We start from the raw sequence: 15,899 nt of genomic DNA on the forward strand, positions 1-15,899 counted from the left end.
ACCCGTGTCCCATAGAGAGATTTTTATCTCCTACGTTAAAAATTAGGTTAAGAGTCACCGACTCACACCCCTTTCTGATGGGACAGAGCTGACTAACCACCGTGTCTCGGGTGCAGTAGCACCCGGGCGGGACCAAAGTCCCCACCGAGCGAGCGAAACGTCACTCGCCCGAGGGAATGTGGGGAGGAAGACACGGTCGCGAGGCATCGACACGGGGAAGGGGGAGGAGAACAATCGTCATTGCAGTGCGCGCATTTGCCTTCCCGGATCTAGGCACGTTTCACTGACTCGAGATTGTATTTTCGTGATGCCGTCGAAAACTTGTTAATATCCCCGTCCCTCGGCGGAAGTGGGGATTACGAAAATGAGATTAGATGGATTTAAATGTAGCAGCGACAGGTTTGACATGTCGTTTATTCCCAAAGAACGATAAGGGATCGAGACAACTGCCAGCATTGACGCTGAGGAAACAATTTTTTATGCTGATTTAACTATTAGTGGGTGGCTATTTTATCTCTCATTTATGTTGCTCCTACTAGCAGTTCGGTTCGTCTCGGATGCGTAGGAAATATTTAAAACATAGATATCGTAGTTCAAATAAGTTGTTTTCAAATTATTTCAACCAGTTGCATTACTCAACTCTCCTATCATTTAAGGAACATATGACAGGCATGTAATCAACCCGTGCCATTAACCCTAACTGTGGCTTTCAGGATATAGTTACATGGTTGTAGAAAGGTAACATCGTTAACGTTACGCGTCATTCCTATCTCCTTCAATGGACAGATTCCAAGCAAAATAAGCTCCTTATTATTAAAAATTAAAGAGTACGGCTCTGCACACTATCGCTGCCCCACCGCAGTTGATACACGACTTTTTTTCTTGGTGATTGCGAGCAGAATATAAAAGTTGGGGACGCGATTGGAAAATTTTCAACCATATCTAATCATCCACGGAAAGAATTCCTTAACAACAAAAAAACGTTCATTTTTCGACTCAAAATTGAAGGTGCATTAATCGATACAAAAAATTACCACAATGGCCGTAAACTTTGTACTTTATCTTCGAGAAGAAGTAGTAGTCAGCAAACAAGAGTCACAAAAGTGTGTTCGGGTCATCCATATCTCCTGTTCTCATAGGACATACGTACACTTGCTAGAGGCGCTTGGAATTTTAGACACTTCGTCAAGGCGAAAACGTATTTCATCTACGTACATCTACATAATACCGCGCAAGCCACCGCGAGGGCATGTGGCGGTGGGGGAAGGTCAGCAGCCACGAATGCACAATCCGAATCTTGACACTTCTACACAAATATTAGTTTGACCATGCAGTGGAACAAAGTTAATCACAAGAAAGAAGGTACTTTCTTGCGACAATATTCAATAACAGAAAACGTATATTCAATATTTACGACAGTGCAGACGAAATTAGAAATAAAATAAAATACGAAAATCTTCGTTGACTTTTCGATTCTGTAAGAGTTTGGATCAAGAGAATTGAACGGTTTGCATAAAAGGTATTGGTAACAATTTTTTCCTGACATGTGCGTTAAGTTCTGAATTTAGACCCTCGGTTAAAAGTATTCATGATGGTTTTGGCATTGGTAAGATGACAGACAGTGCAAGCCATTATCTCTTAAAATGTGGCGATGCGAACGATCGGTGCCAAACTCTCACCGCAGGTCTTGCCGGACGACCAGAAGCAGAGTCGAGTGTCTTCTTGCGAAGACATTCCCAAACGCGCAGAAGACCCCAAACTTTTTAACAGTCCCGACTAGGCACCATGAGACTCTTTACTATTGCCAAAAATGAAATCCTCCCCTAAAGGACAAAACCATGGTACCCTCGGTGCCGTCAAAGGAGCTTGCACGCGTAGCCTTAAAAACCTTCCGGAATCCATCTGCTATGGAGCCTTCGAGTCGTGGAAAATCCACTGGCAAAAGTGTGTCGACGATCTAGGGAAATACTTTGAAAAATGTGAAGAATTGTAGCAATATCTGAAATAAATCTATTTTTCCGATACTTTTTATACAAACCGTGTATATCAACGACATCTTGAAAATAGGAGGAGTTCTCCCTTTGAGAATAATATATTTAGAGAAAAAATTCTTTTTTGGAAATTTCAATTAGATTTTTAAGTACCCAACTCATAAAATTGCATCTAAGTCATAAATATCTTGGACCGATACCTTTCCCCTTAAAATTCGGATCAAAACACGACACGTTAAATAAAATCATTTCCAGGAAGAGGAAAGAACGACTGAGACCTCGGATGGAGTCATGATGGGCTGCCCGGCATCCCCAAAAGGTGGAGTAACATTTCACCTTCGTTATTCTTCCTCCATTAATGAAAACGAGATAGCCGAGACCGTAGGTAGGTTCATTTTATATTGACACTCAATTAATTAATTAAGAATTTCAACGTTTACATGCTGGTATGTGTTTGATTTACAGGGACGGTTTGGTTGTTGTTTCACCACCAAGTAGCCTAAATAATAAACTGCATATCATGACATCGCTCAAGTTATTCCTCCAGGATTTGGATGCGTTTTATCAATATGAGAGGGACATTTTGGAGTAAATGCCAGTAATATGAAATCCCTATATTCAGCTCATTCATGCACTTTTAAACCGATAAATGGGATTATAACAGTAAAATGCTGAAAAAATAAATCAATTTTATCCGTGAAATTAAGCATATTAATTCCTTCCCCGCTCGCCTTAATTCATTACATTCTCTATCCTCGCTCGTCTTTCCTTGTTCCCCAAGGATTGGATAGAACCGCGCTAGTGACAGATTTTGTCCTTGTCTTAGCTCCTTTAAATTGATTTCGCCTAAATTTTCTTTCTATCTTTCATCCGCACTGAGGACTTCGTTCTTGGCGGATTCCTCTACTGTCGTAGTAATGCATGCCGTATCTTTCCAGCAGAATACACTTCTTGTTCCTCCAGTCATTTAATGGCCTTCTCGAAGACCACGAATGCCACACAAATGATTTCTGACGTGTTAATTTTTCATGTCTTAGTACCCCTGGAGCGAGGTCACTTGAGTTTTCCGTTAATTGGCTTTTCGGCAGAGTCGAAAATTTTTCCCTCTTAATTATTTTCAACTGATTTGACTATGATGTTAGTATTTCCGATGCATGTGACACCAGACTCAATGCCAGCGTTCGATGATCCTCACACATATCGGTTGGCCCTCTGTTTTCTTCGGTTTTACAAATTTAACACTTCTGAATATCTTACGATAATCGTATCCTTCTTCATCTACAAAATATCCCTCCAGCCGCGGCAAGGATGTGCGGCGGTGGATGTCAGTGTGTCAGACGCCATGTTGATTTCTTCGCAGAATTTAACTTCATCGGGCCCCTCGAATTTCTTCTCCTCTACTTAAGGAGCTCTTCAGTAATTGTTCGTTTAGGTGTTTCCCATTTTCATTTTTTTAGTTTACTACTCCACAAAAGCTTTCGATCCACTCTTCCTTTGCCTTCTTAGATCCTCGTATCACTTACTTTAATAACTTTAAGTATAAGACTTCTTCCTCTTCATTTTCTGGGGCCTTGCCTTTATCTATAAGCTCTCTGATATGCGGGAATATCCATTTTATGAAAAAATAATACTAGAGCGTCGCTCGTTGCCGGGATTTCTATCTTAAAGTTATGATTTTCTTCATTAAATATAACGAACACAGTAATAATTTATACAAGTTTTATACATGATCACGACCGCAGTTTCAACGTGTAAGAATTATTTTCAAAAATGCACCAAATATATTATTACCATCAAAATAGACGCTAAGGAGTTGAATCCTCGATCGAGGTCAATGAAAAGTGTGTTGAATCAGAATTCATTTCGTTTCAAAATAGATTGATTCCACGAACCTGAACACTTCGAAATAAATTATTCCATTTCATTTGGCCAAGAATAAAAGCTGAAACGTTATCTTTAGCATTAAAGGAGAGCATAAAACAGGAAATTTCTGACGTGTGATGATAGAGTTGTTTCCCCACAGAGTGGTGAGTATGATACCTGTATCGCTTGGAGAAAAACATTACGATTAAGACTTATCAAATTGTTATCCGAGAATTATAATGTTTGATGGACAAGCACCTACATCAACAATCAGCGCCAAAAAACGCTTTGGGGAATTTAGGTTGTCAACGCTCTTCGAAAACTGGTCGAGAATCCACCTGAAATTCACCCTTGGACACACTCGTGGCAAAACGACACCCATGCCACACGGTGGGAATCGAACAGACAAATACTATATTTAAGTCAGTGAAGAGTGCGTTACTCGGGTCGGCAAAGAGTTCGCCTTAGATCACCCAACATAAGCTAGACAAAATTAGTCTCTCTTTTTCATATTAGCGAAAACATTTGTAAACATAATAATCAGCCTACATTTATTCCTCCTTTTTATAATGAAAATACGCAACAGTCTGAGGTAGATGTTTTTCCTTCTTCGCACACTTAATCATTCTTGCAACCTTGTCCGAAACAGGTTTTCAATCATCACTCTTAAGACACTCAACGTTCGCCTGCCCAGCAAGGGCAACCTTTCCCGCTCCGCAACGCACTTAGAAAACACTTCGATGCATCAAACGCTGAGTTCGGTTAACTATTCCCGACGGACGGCCACGCTAAGCTACGCCACGTTAAACTACAGCGCGGTGGGAAATATTTTTTCGCAGCCCATCCAGACGGCTCGAGAGTATCCAGAGATGGGGCCACGTGTCCATCCTTGGGAGTCAGTCACGTATCCTTTCCGGGCGAATCGCAATGTTTTGAAAATCGCTGAAGAGGTATGTTGAAAATAGCAAAGGGTATGACGGATTGAATATTCATGCACGATCATAATCTCGAATGAAGTTCAAGGCTAAACACGTGGTGGACGTGACAAACATGTACGCGTGTACAAAAATGCCTTACAATGGAGTCGGAAAACAAACTTCAGCTTTCTTCTCCTCAAAAAGAACGACCGAGTGTCAATTCTTCAGGTACTGGATCCAATGGCGTTATATCTTTCATTCGTATTGCCATTGCCAGATTGGACTTTGCTGTGCAAAAAGGGAGGAAGGTAGATTAGCGAAGGAGTGGCCGTTCTCTACTCTTGACCGAAGGAACGAAAAAAAATCATCGAGAACGATGGTTGAAATAAAACACTGAATCGGATGAACGTACTTATTGATCGACTTCCCAAAGCTGAAATTCAATCTGCAAATCTTCCCTGGGGCGAAACTTCCTAAAAATACAACACATATCTTAAAAATATCATCACTTACGATTAAGGAAATTTTGTATTACTTTTACCATTATTGTTGAAGGTCCTGTAAAATGAAATGCAACTTTGAGACAGGATCTCCAGATTTTAAATATTATTTTTCACAAATAGCAAGCGTGGGAGTCCAGCCTCCTGAGCGGGCTAAATTACTGACCGAAGGGCCTGGGTTCAAGTATAGTTGACATTTCTGGCAAAGGATGAATCCGAGGGAGAAGGGAAATCCGAGGGGGAAGGCCACCGGGAGAAAATTTTTGTATTTAATAGAATAAAAAATACATACTACTTAGGTCAAAAGATAACTTTGAATACCGACTGTCCCCTGAGTATAAAATGATATACTTCAGGGTGGGTGTCTAAACGAGTGTTATTAGCTTCAAATATAATTTGATTTCAAATGCTTTGAAAAAAGAAAGATTATCAAATTATTATTGCTCATATATGACAATACATCCCTCCCTTTTTTAAAGTTTCCTTAATCCCCTGCCGTCCACCGGAAACCCTATGTCAATGGTGTCTATTTTCGGGTACTAGATTAACATTCTTTGGAAACTACTGGCGGCAGAAGGAAAAGAACAACCCCTCACCTGCCTTGACGCCTGAATTTCACACGCCGTAGACTAAGTGGGAAATGCTTACCCCCACACCTAACAATCATCCCTCAGGTTGATTGCTGTGGCTGATTCCTATTACAAACGATGATTCCGTTTTAAAAAGCGGACGGTGTTAAGTTACTAAAGAAGATATATATGAATTACGTGTATCGTTAATAGCCATAAATTCTAAGATTGCTTCAATGCAGCTCTTTAACTGTTTCTACTAATCTTTTTATGCGCTCGGTCAACAGGAGTCTTCCACCAGTATTTACGTTGTCAGCGTTGAAGGATATCTAAAGAACTCTTGGCTCAAATTTACCAGCATGTCAACCAATCATTCCGCCATTATCATCACAATCAATCAATCCTAAGATTGAGTTGACGTAGCTCTCAACTCCATTCGACTCTCATACCTGACTATCTCTGAGCGTGTCATTCTTCCTCGAATGAATATACTGCCTTTTTAATTATTACTACATACCTGTTCAAATATATATATATATATACATTCAAACACGAAATCCCGCCAAAATATATATATATATATATATATATATATATATATATATATATATATATATATATATATAATATATATATATATATATTATATATATATATATATACACATACATACACATATAGTATATTGTGACGGCAGTCCTTGGAGGAGCTAATGGAGAAATATATTTCAACACTTGCTTTTAATCGAAAATTCAGTCGTCGTGAATTTCGGAAACATGCAGTTGCTAATTCCTCGCCATGAATATGCCAATATTCTTCACTGCTATTCATGGGATTTCGGGCTAAGCCAAAGTGTTCCTCAACTTTGGCTTCGTAAATCTATTGCAGTCATTAAGACTTGGTTCTGGCTCGGACACTCGGGCGTCGGCAATATACACGTACCTAGAGCAAACACTAACTTACCGGTTCGAGGGACATGTAGAAGGAATGCTTCTCCGGATCTGGAGTCATTCCCGTGATGTTCTCCGTGTACCATGGGTCAGCCAAGTAGAAGTGCGGGAACGTGACGACCACGGGAGTGTCCCTGTGACAGACGGACATGTTAAGACCGCCGACGGGAAGGCAGTCGTTTCCATCGGCGCCGCAAAAGCATGATGAGGACTCGTCCAGGGTGCCATTATCCACGAACCGCCGATCGCCCGTGAACTTGTACGCGGGAATTCCTTCAACGGTCGTCTCGCCGCTGAATGGCAGGGTCACGGACCTGAGGAACAATCCAATCAATTTTTGATATCAGTACGATGAGATGACATTCTAATTGCAAGCTCCAGAATGATTAAAACCCAGGGGATCGTTACGCTGAAATGATTATGAAACGAGAATAAATAAATTTTACCATACCAATAATATACTACTAAACCCTGCAAGCCATGACTAGGGTGTGCGGCAGGGGGTGATTACACACCAGACCACACAAAATAACTCCTTCTACCTCTAGCGGTGTCGGATAATATTATTCTGATTGTCGTCCACGGGGAAAATAACAGCTGAAATCTGTTCAATACTTAATCTCTCTAGTTTTACTTACTTGATCTTTCTTACTGCAGCACGATGGGGCTAATAATACATCGGTCGCCTCCCCTAAATACTACTACTAATAATACATTTTCAACATCATCTCTAAAGAGACATATTTATAATTAATGCAAGAGATTTTATCTTTTATTTATATATATATATATATATATATATATATATATATATATATATATATATATATATATATATATATATATGGGTTCCGATTCCCAGGCAAGCCACTCTGGGCACCTACAGCTCCACCCAAGCTATGCGATTTACCGGGTACCAGATCTTCCGGGGAAAACATAATCGACACAGGAAAAGGAACTGGCCCCCCTACCCTGATGTGTGAATTTTACACGCCGCCGGGCTTAGTACTGGGTGAACTCTACCATCACCTATCAAACCGACCTCCGGGTTGATTACTGTGTTCATGGTTATATATATATATATATATATATATATATATATATATATATATATATATATATATATATATATATATATATATGGCGTTTCGACAGCACGGCTGTCGTCTTCAGATTCTGAAGACGACAGCCGTGCTGTCGAAACGCCAAATAACAAATTGTGAGTGTCCTTTCTTTGTGTTTCTATATTCTAAAAATCTAAATCTGTTTTTACATATTTGTGCGACGCCGAATATATATATATATATATATATATATATATATATACACACACACACACACACATATATATATATATACATACATACATACACACATTCAAACACGAAATCCCGCCAAACGGCGAACAAATATATATACACCCACATATACACACAACACGAAAACATAAATAGAAACACGTAAAAGAAAACTCACATCTAAGAAAGTTTAAGCTTTCGGACTTCTCTCACGTCTTCATTCAGGTGAGACGTTTTCGGGCGGAGTGAGGGAGCTGGGGGCGTGCTGGGGAAGGGGGAAGGAAAGCGGTAAGGATCAGTGGTGACGATTCAGCTCGGGAAATGCAAACGAACAATTAATTTTTTACATGATAAGTTGGGGATGAAAAAATTGTCGGCCCGATGGGTGCCGCGATTGCTCACGGTGGACAACAAGCGCCAGCACATTTATCCGGAGTTGTCGCCGCCAAACTGCATGAACTACGTTATGAATTGCTGCCGCACCCCCTGTATTCACCCGATCTGGCTCCCTGCGGCTTTTTCTTATTCCCTAACATGAAGAAATGGCTAGCGAGAAAAAAAATTAGCTCAAACGAGGAAGTTATCGCCAAGACAGAGGCGTATTTAGGAGAGTTCGACAAATTTTTTGGAGGTGTTGAAAAAATGGCCGGAACGTTGGGAGAAGTGTATCTTTCTAAAAGAAGACTACACCAAAAAATAAAATGAATGTTTTTGAAAAAATGGTTTCTTCATTTATAACACGGGTACTTATTGAACCACCCTGTATAATGATCCTCGATATGATGATTATATGCATAAGGATTAAGGTTATCGAATGAACGAAAATCAGACTTCCTTACTTTTCCTTTTGCTTTCCTTTCCCGAGGGGACACAGTGAGGATATACTCGCAGGTATGCAAGCAATAAACCTAATTAGTATGTTTCAAGGCAATTAATTCAGAAATATCCCATAGTACTGTTACGAAGCCTACATCATTTCATGCTGGAATCTGCATAATTTAACGTTGAGGCCGACAAGATGAGGAAATTTATGATAAACAATGAAGGGTAAAATTATTTGCTTATTAATCTTCTTACTAACGTCATGTAATTTTTGGCACTTGAGCATTGAACAAATAGAGTAATTGCATGCACTGTAACCTTTTGCAACCCTAAGGAAATATGAAAACAAAAAAAAGTTCGGCCTATGTTTCATTTCGCTTGGATACGAGAAGGAAAGGATATCAAAAGCCCACTTGAAGACTGAATGCCATTTTTTTCGATATGGAAGTGATAACATAAAGATTAGGAAGTGATAATATAAAGATTACATTGTGTTTCCGAGTTGAAATGCTATACAATGTTACCGATATTTATACAAATCTGGATTCTCCACGTGTTCCCACTCGATCGGCACAATTGATATACGACAGAATTGGTCTAGAAAGACAAGAAGCTATTTGTACGAGGCACTGTAAGTTTTGCAATCTCTCTCTCTCTCTAGATGAGATAGGATAGGAGAAGGTAGCTTCTGTGATCAAAAATTTTCGCACCCAAGTATTCATCAAACGCAGGTACACTGAAGAGTATTTAGACAATCAGTATTAAAATGAAGAATTCATTTAATCGATAACGTGGGCATTGTTTGATTGGGCTTTCGAGTTTCACGAATATTGCTCGAGGTCATGTCCCGAGTTGAATTTCTACTATTTAAAGCTTATAAAGAAGAAAACTAGAGCTGGTATGAAATATGTCGTTGACAAAGCGATAATTTGAACAGAAGTACGAGGTGCGTTTAAACTATAAGGTCTACCAATAGTTTCCCTGAGATTTTAATTAGATATACGATAAATTATACGCTTAATGCACTTACATAAACTCTTATGAAAAGAAGAACTACGAGTATATGGCTACATCACAGAATCTACTAGGTTCGTACAGCTGCCGCTCGTGTAAGAATCCGTTTTCATACAACGCCGGTGTGACACTTTGCAATTAGAATGAGGCTTCAAAAAAAGAGCGTAGAAATGAATTTCTGTAAAAAAGAGCAAACCCTCCCGAACGCCCGCAGCATCGGGAACACCGAAAAGTGAATTTTTCGAAAACTTTACTCACTTAAAGTAAATGCTAAGAGCTTTCATTATGAATAATAGACTGCTCACAGTCAGTCTTTACACAATCACAATGTATTCTTTTGATATTTTTCTTCCTCTTGCTTATTCGTCATAGTAAAATTCAAGGAATTCACTATGAATAAATTACTTCAGACCTGAGGCCATAATGCACTCAGTGCACTTGACAATGACGCATTAGCAATTATATATTAGCGTCGGCAAAGAGTCGTGCCAGCTGAGAAACTCAAGTTTCTACTTATAACCACCAGTATCGGACAGAAATCTTGAAAATGACTTCCGTAAAAAATGAGATCTCGCAAAAGTGACCGAATTAATAAAACCATTGTCGAAATCATTGATTCAGTGCGGAAAATCGCTGCAAACGAATACCGCAAGTCGGTGAAATGCGTTGTACCTTATAATAAAAATCTGTGGAAAAGTCTATCTAGTATGGATAATACATACTTCCACGCAGTGAAGCCTGAAACAGTAGAATGTATTCGATTTTTACTGAGTTTATTCTGCGTTTTGAATTCAATTAGCTTCTTGGAGACTCGCTGGAATGAGAAACGACGGTGGTAAACTAGAGCAATGGTTCTATTACCACTGGTGTTAGTAACAGAAATTTGTTGATTTCCTTGTCCTCGTTCATTAATTCAATTCATGGAACTAGTTTCCGGGAACAATCAGCACATTTTTGCGCATATATGCCCAACACACAATACATCCCCCTTACGCTGCGCCGTTCTCTTTCGGAGTAGGAACAGTGTAACAAAAAAGCTTCATTTCAAGTTGTGACAGCGACCTCAATCCGTTTTGCCAATTACTTCCATGCTGCATTATTCTAGCATATTTGAGGAGATTGCATAGATATGTCAAAAGTATACGTTGATAAAATTCCCTCCATTAACAGCCCTAGGTCTACTCTATCACATTTCAATGCAATTTAAAATCGCATGCAGGGCTTTTTCCTAAGTGTCGGTCAGCGTGTAGGTCAAACAGGTCTCTAAAAGGTCTTTAAAGGGTCTCTAAAGCCTTCTTTGCCGAATTATGTAGCTTTAAATGAGGTGAGGTGCAGTGCCAGCAATAGTTCATTTAACATGAATCAGATGGTATCGAACGGAATATTTTTAAGGGAGTCACTATTAATAACAAGACGATCCTCGCTAAAATAAAAAAAACCGTTAAGTCAAGGAAACATTATCTGCAATGGTAGTTAATTGCCGAAGTTTAAAAAACAAAGTCGCAGACTATCGTCACCTTATTCAAAGCACAGGCAGAGATATAATTATTGGGAGGGAAAGCTGGTTAACCACTGATATTGCCGGCGGTGAAGTTTTCCCAAAATCATTTCCCATTTACAGAATGGACGGAACAAAAAGAATCGGGGTGGTGTCTTTATTGCAGTTAAAAATTCTTGCGTCAGCAGGGCTTAGACAATTCCGGGTTATGGTTTGGAAAGCGTTTGGTACTCAATTAAAAGTCCGCAATCCAAAAGAATTTATGCAAGCGCATTTTACAAACCGCCAGTCGACAGAGACAATTCAATACTAGAATTAGATCAGCAAATCAAAGATTTCTTATCCCAACACAATGATCGCGACGTTATAATCGGTGGTGATTTCAATGTCCCATCTATTGACTGGAGCACATATAGTTTTAAAATGGGGTGTGAAGACAAAGATATCTATCTGCGAATCGCTATTGAATTCTTTTACATTTAACTCATTGCATCATCTTGTCACTGTAACTAGGCGCGATAATGTTCTTGATTTGTTAGCAACGAATATTTCCGAAAAACTATTAACTATAGAAACTATAAATGGAATTAGTGACCACAGGGCAGTAAATGCTAAGTTTTCGCTTCATCGGGTCCGAAATATGAAGCCTAAAATGAAAATTTACTTGTTTAAAGAAGGGGACTAAAATAACTTGAAGTGAATGCTACAGAATCAATTTGCTAGTTTGAAGAAAGATAGGAACCATCGAAATTCTGAGGATACGTGGACTCACTTCCTAGAAATCACGCGCTCACCAGCCAACAAGTTTATTTACCCAGTAAATTTATAAAGGATAACACGGAACCTAGATGGTACAACGCGGATGTTAGAAAGGCATTGTAACGTCAAAGGCTATGTCATGCCAAAATGAAAAATATTAGGGATGACATCACTAGCGACAAAAGAGTGCGACCACTTATGATTGAAAGATATCTAGGGCGAATGTCAAGAATGAATTTCGGATATTGTTAAGCGAATTCAAAAGGAAAAGGTTAGCGGAAAATTTAAAAGAAAATACACCAGCATTTTGGTCATACGTCACAGAAGTTCAGAGAAATAAGCTAACTGTTAATTCAATCAAAAATGATAAAGGCGAAATAGTATTCAGCAATTTGGAAAAGGCTAACTTATAAAATTCCTTCTTTCAAAGCTTCTCCGCCAATATCTCACCGAGTGCCTCCGATAGCTTACCAAATCGTGCCGGTCAACCGATTCCCAAAATTGAAATCTCATGTAATGGAATAGAACATTTGCTAAAAAACATCAAGCCTAATAAATCCTCCGGGCCCGATGAAATACTCATACAAATAATTATCTAGCTTCGGAAATTGCACCGTATCTAGAAATAATATTTAAAAAGTCGCTGGTAAATCACAAGGTTCCCAGAGATTGGAAAACGGCTAACGAAACACCAATATTTAAAAAGGAGACAAGAAGGGACCAAGCAAAGGAAAAACCAGCACGCTTTCCGAAAAGGTAGATCCTGCGAGAGACAACTTGCGCTTTTTGTTCCTGATATTCTTACTTCGAGAGAGAGCAATGTTCAAGTGACGCGATTTTTCTAGATTTTAAGAAAGCCTTCGACAAAGTACCTCATAGCAAACTACTCGAGAAGCTAGAAGCATATGGCATAGATAAAAATATCCAGGATTTGATTAAAGGCTTGACTCAGTAAGATACGTCTATTTGCCGACGATGCAGTGGTTTACCGTGATAACCGTGATCCTGAGGATACAGTAGCTTTGTCAGATGACCTTAATGCTATAAAACGCTGGTGCGATACCTGGCAATTAAAATTTTACTTAAAAAACTGCCTAGTCATAAATATTTGGAAAATGAGCGATTCCCACCCGAACGCTTACTGCATTGGGAACAACAAAATGGAATGTGTAGACTCAATTAAATACGAGGGTCATCCGGAAAGTAGTACCCGTTCGTGCCGCATGAAGTGCTGACGACGCGAGTAGTCGCTGGACGAGGTCAGATAGCTTCAGTGGCTTGTCTGCCTTCTCTGAGCCAAGTTGCGTGACGCTAGCATTGCCTGTGTTGTTTCTGTGATTGTTTACAATGTTTAAAAAAATTGAGAACGCCGCCAGTTGTGAAGTGAGGGCAGTGATTAAATTCCTCAATGCAAGAAACGTTCGCCCATGTGATATTCATCGCCAATTAAAGGAGGTGTATGGAGACAATGTAATGGACGAGTCGTCTGTTCGGCGGTGGTGTCGCAACTTCAACATGGGGAGGGGGAACACACACGACGATGAGCGTTCGGAGAGACCGTCTGTCATTACAGACCAACTGGTGAGCTCAGTTGACGAATTCGTGAGGAACGATCGGCGCGTCACAATTGATGACATCTGTGAGCATTTTCCCAATGTTTCTCGAACAATTGTTCATGAAATTGTTAAACACCATCTGCATTATGCAAAAATTTGTGCAAGATGGGTCCCTCGCGTATCTCAATGAGCTGGCGGCGAAGGACTATGCAGCAGGAATACAGAAACTTGTCACACGTTATGACAAATGCCTTAATTTGCTTGGAGATTATGTTGAGAAGTAGTTTAAAGTATCCTCTTTCAAATAAAATTTTTTATGTTTGTTAATATTTACTTTTGTGTCTTTATTTCACGAACGGGTACTACTTTCCGGATGACCCTCGTACGTAGGCGTTACCCTCACTCACGACCTCTACTGGGTGAAATGCATACGGGAAATATGTGGACAAGATAACATAAATTTAGGATTTATTACAATAGTACTTGGTAAATGTGACGAAAAGGTCAAATAGAAATTTTATCTGTCGTTAGTTAGACCTCATTTAGAATATGCCGCAAGTGTATGGGATCGTCACGAAGTTGGATTAATTGCCGAATCGGATCGCGGGCAGCGTTGAGGAGCTAGATTTGTAAAATATTGTTATGAAGAACTTAGTAGCGCATCGAAAATGTTAGGGCAGCTACGCAGGGAATCACTCAAGGAGCGAAGGTTAAATCACAGATTAAACTCTTGCATTAATTGGAAGGATGTCTCTTTAGAAGATGTTGAAAATGTATTATTACCCCCATCGTACTACGGTAGGAGTGATCATGTCATTAAAATTACAGAGATGAAGTGTATAACAAATAGATTTAAGATGTCATTTTTTCCACGAACGATTTGGGATCATAATAACATTGTCCGACCGCGGTAGCGTCCTGTACGGGTAAAAATTAGTCTGGTGTGTACTCACCCCCCGCCACACACCCTAGTGGTGGCTTGCAGGGAACATAAATAAATAAATAATCATATGATGAAAGTTTATGAGCTATATGTCATAGAAACAGACAAAAAAAGATTTTACATATACTCTTATGGAACCAGAGAATTACCCCCGGAAGAATTGAGGATTATTGGAGCAGAAATGTCCACGAAAACTGATATCACGTATGCAATTATATAAGAGTTGCAATCCTGTCAAAATATCATCACCTACCCGCCTTTATTTTAATGTGGAGCGATCACACAACCTTCGAATTTTCTCGAAATACAAAATTTTTTAAAATAATTAAAAATTAATTTACATCAATTAATACTCTTCTACAATTTAAATTTGGTCCGTAGACAACAGATATTTTCTGCAAACATTTCAAGTTGACCGAAATACTCTGAATTTTTTATGACTGATTGTTTTTTTACAACTAGTTATGACGAATGATTATTATAATGAATCATCACGTAGAGATCCCACAGGGCTCTGCTCTCTGCTCATCTAAACAGTCGATCGTGAAACTCAATCGAAGCAGCAAACAATGGCACTTATCTTCGGCTAACGCTCTATGATTGCAGCGGCGAGGGGCATGACCCTGACCAAAACGGCCAATTGCTCCTCGGACTTCTTTCCCGCATTACCTCCTCACGAGAGGCATTTGCATAGTAAAGAGCCGCTCCCTCGTCTTCCAGGGATGGGAAAGTTAACGGAGGACTGGAACCATCCATCGTAGAAACGATTGGTGGCGTCTCTCTCTCCCCCTCTCGCTCTCCACGTTGCCGCTCACAACAAAAGGAGGAGGAACTCTCTGAAGGGCGAGATCTTTTGTTGCTCGCGAAGTGAGTCACCGCCTCCAAAAGACCATCGGGCTATCCCCTCCCCCTTTTCTCCAATTGATGACCAACTGTTGCCTGCTAATTTCGGGCTTTTATCCTTCGATCAACTTCGAGTGCCTCGGTAACCTGACACGTAACTGCAATAACGTCCCGAAGAATCCATGAAATAAATATCTGGAACGGTTGCACACATCCAACCGCCATCTGGACACAGTTGTTGGCCATTGATTACAGCCACCGGCCCAAAATTACGCACAACTTGGGCAAGACATGATTTGACACAGTATGAATAGAAGAGAGAGATCATGGACTTAAATCGAAAAGTCAACCGTGTTCTAATATTATTATTATTCCC

At 39.7% G+C, this 15,899-nt stretch overlaps 1 protein-coding gene across 1 annotated transcript in view; it reads right to left on the bottom strand.

The window, feature by feature from the left end:
- LOC139700127 (protein croquemort-like) overlaps positions 1-15,899 on the bottom strand; it is a 101,001-nt gene that overhangs the window by 25,070 nt on the left and 60,032 nt on the right. Inside the window, exon 6 of the mRNA XM_071598658.1 lies at positions 6,804-7,104. Coding sequence (XP_071454759.1) covers positions 6,804-7,104 — 301 coding nt within the window. The remainder of the gene's footprint in view (positions 1-6,803; positions 7,105-15,899) is intronic.

This window comes from Hetaerina americana, unplaced genomic scaffold (genome assembly GCF_022747635.1).
Source record: "Hetaerina americana unplaced genomic scaffold, ioHetAmer1.1.p SCAF_10, whole genome shotgun sequence".
In the NCBI taxonomy this organism is placed as follows: domain Eukaryota; kingdom Metazoa; phylum Arthropoda; class Insecta; order Odonata; family Calopterygidae; genus Hetaerina; species Hetaerina americana.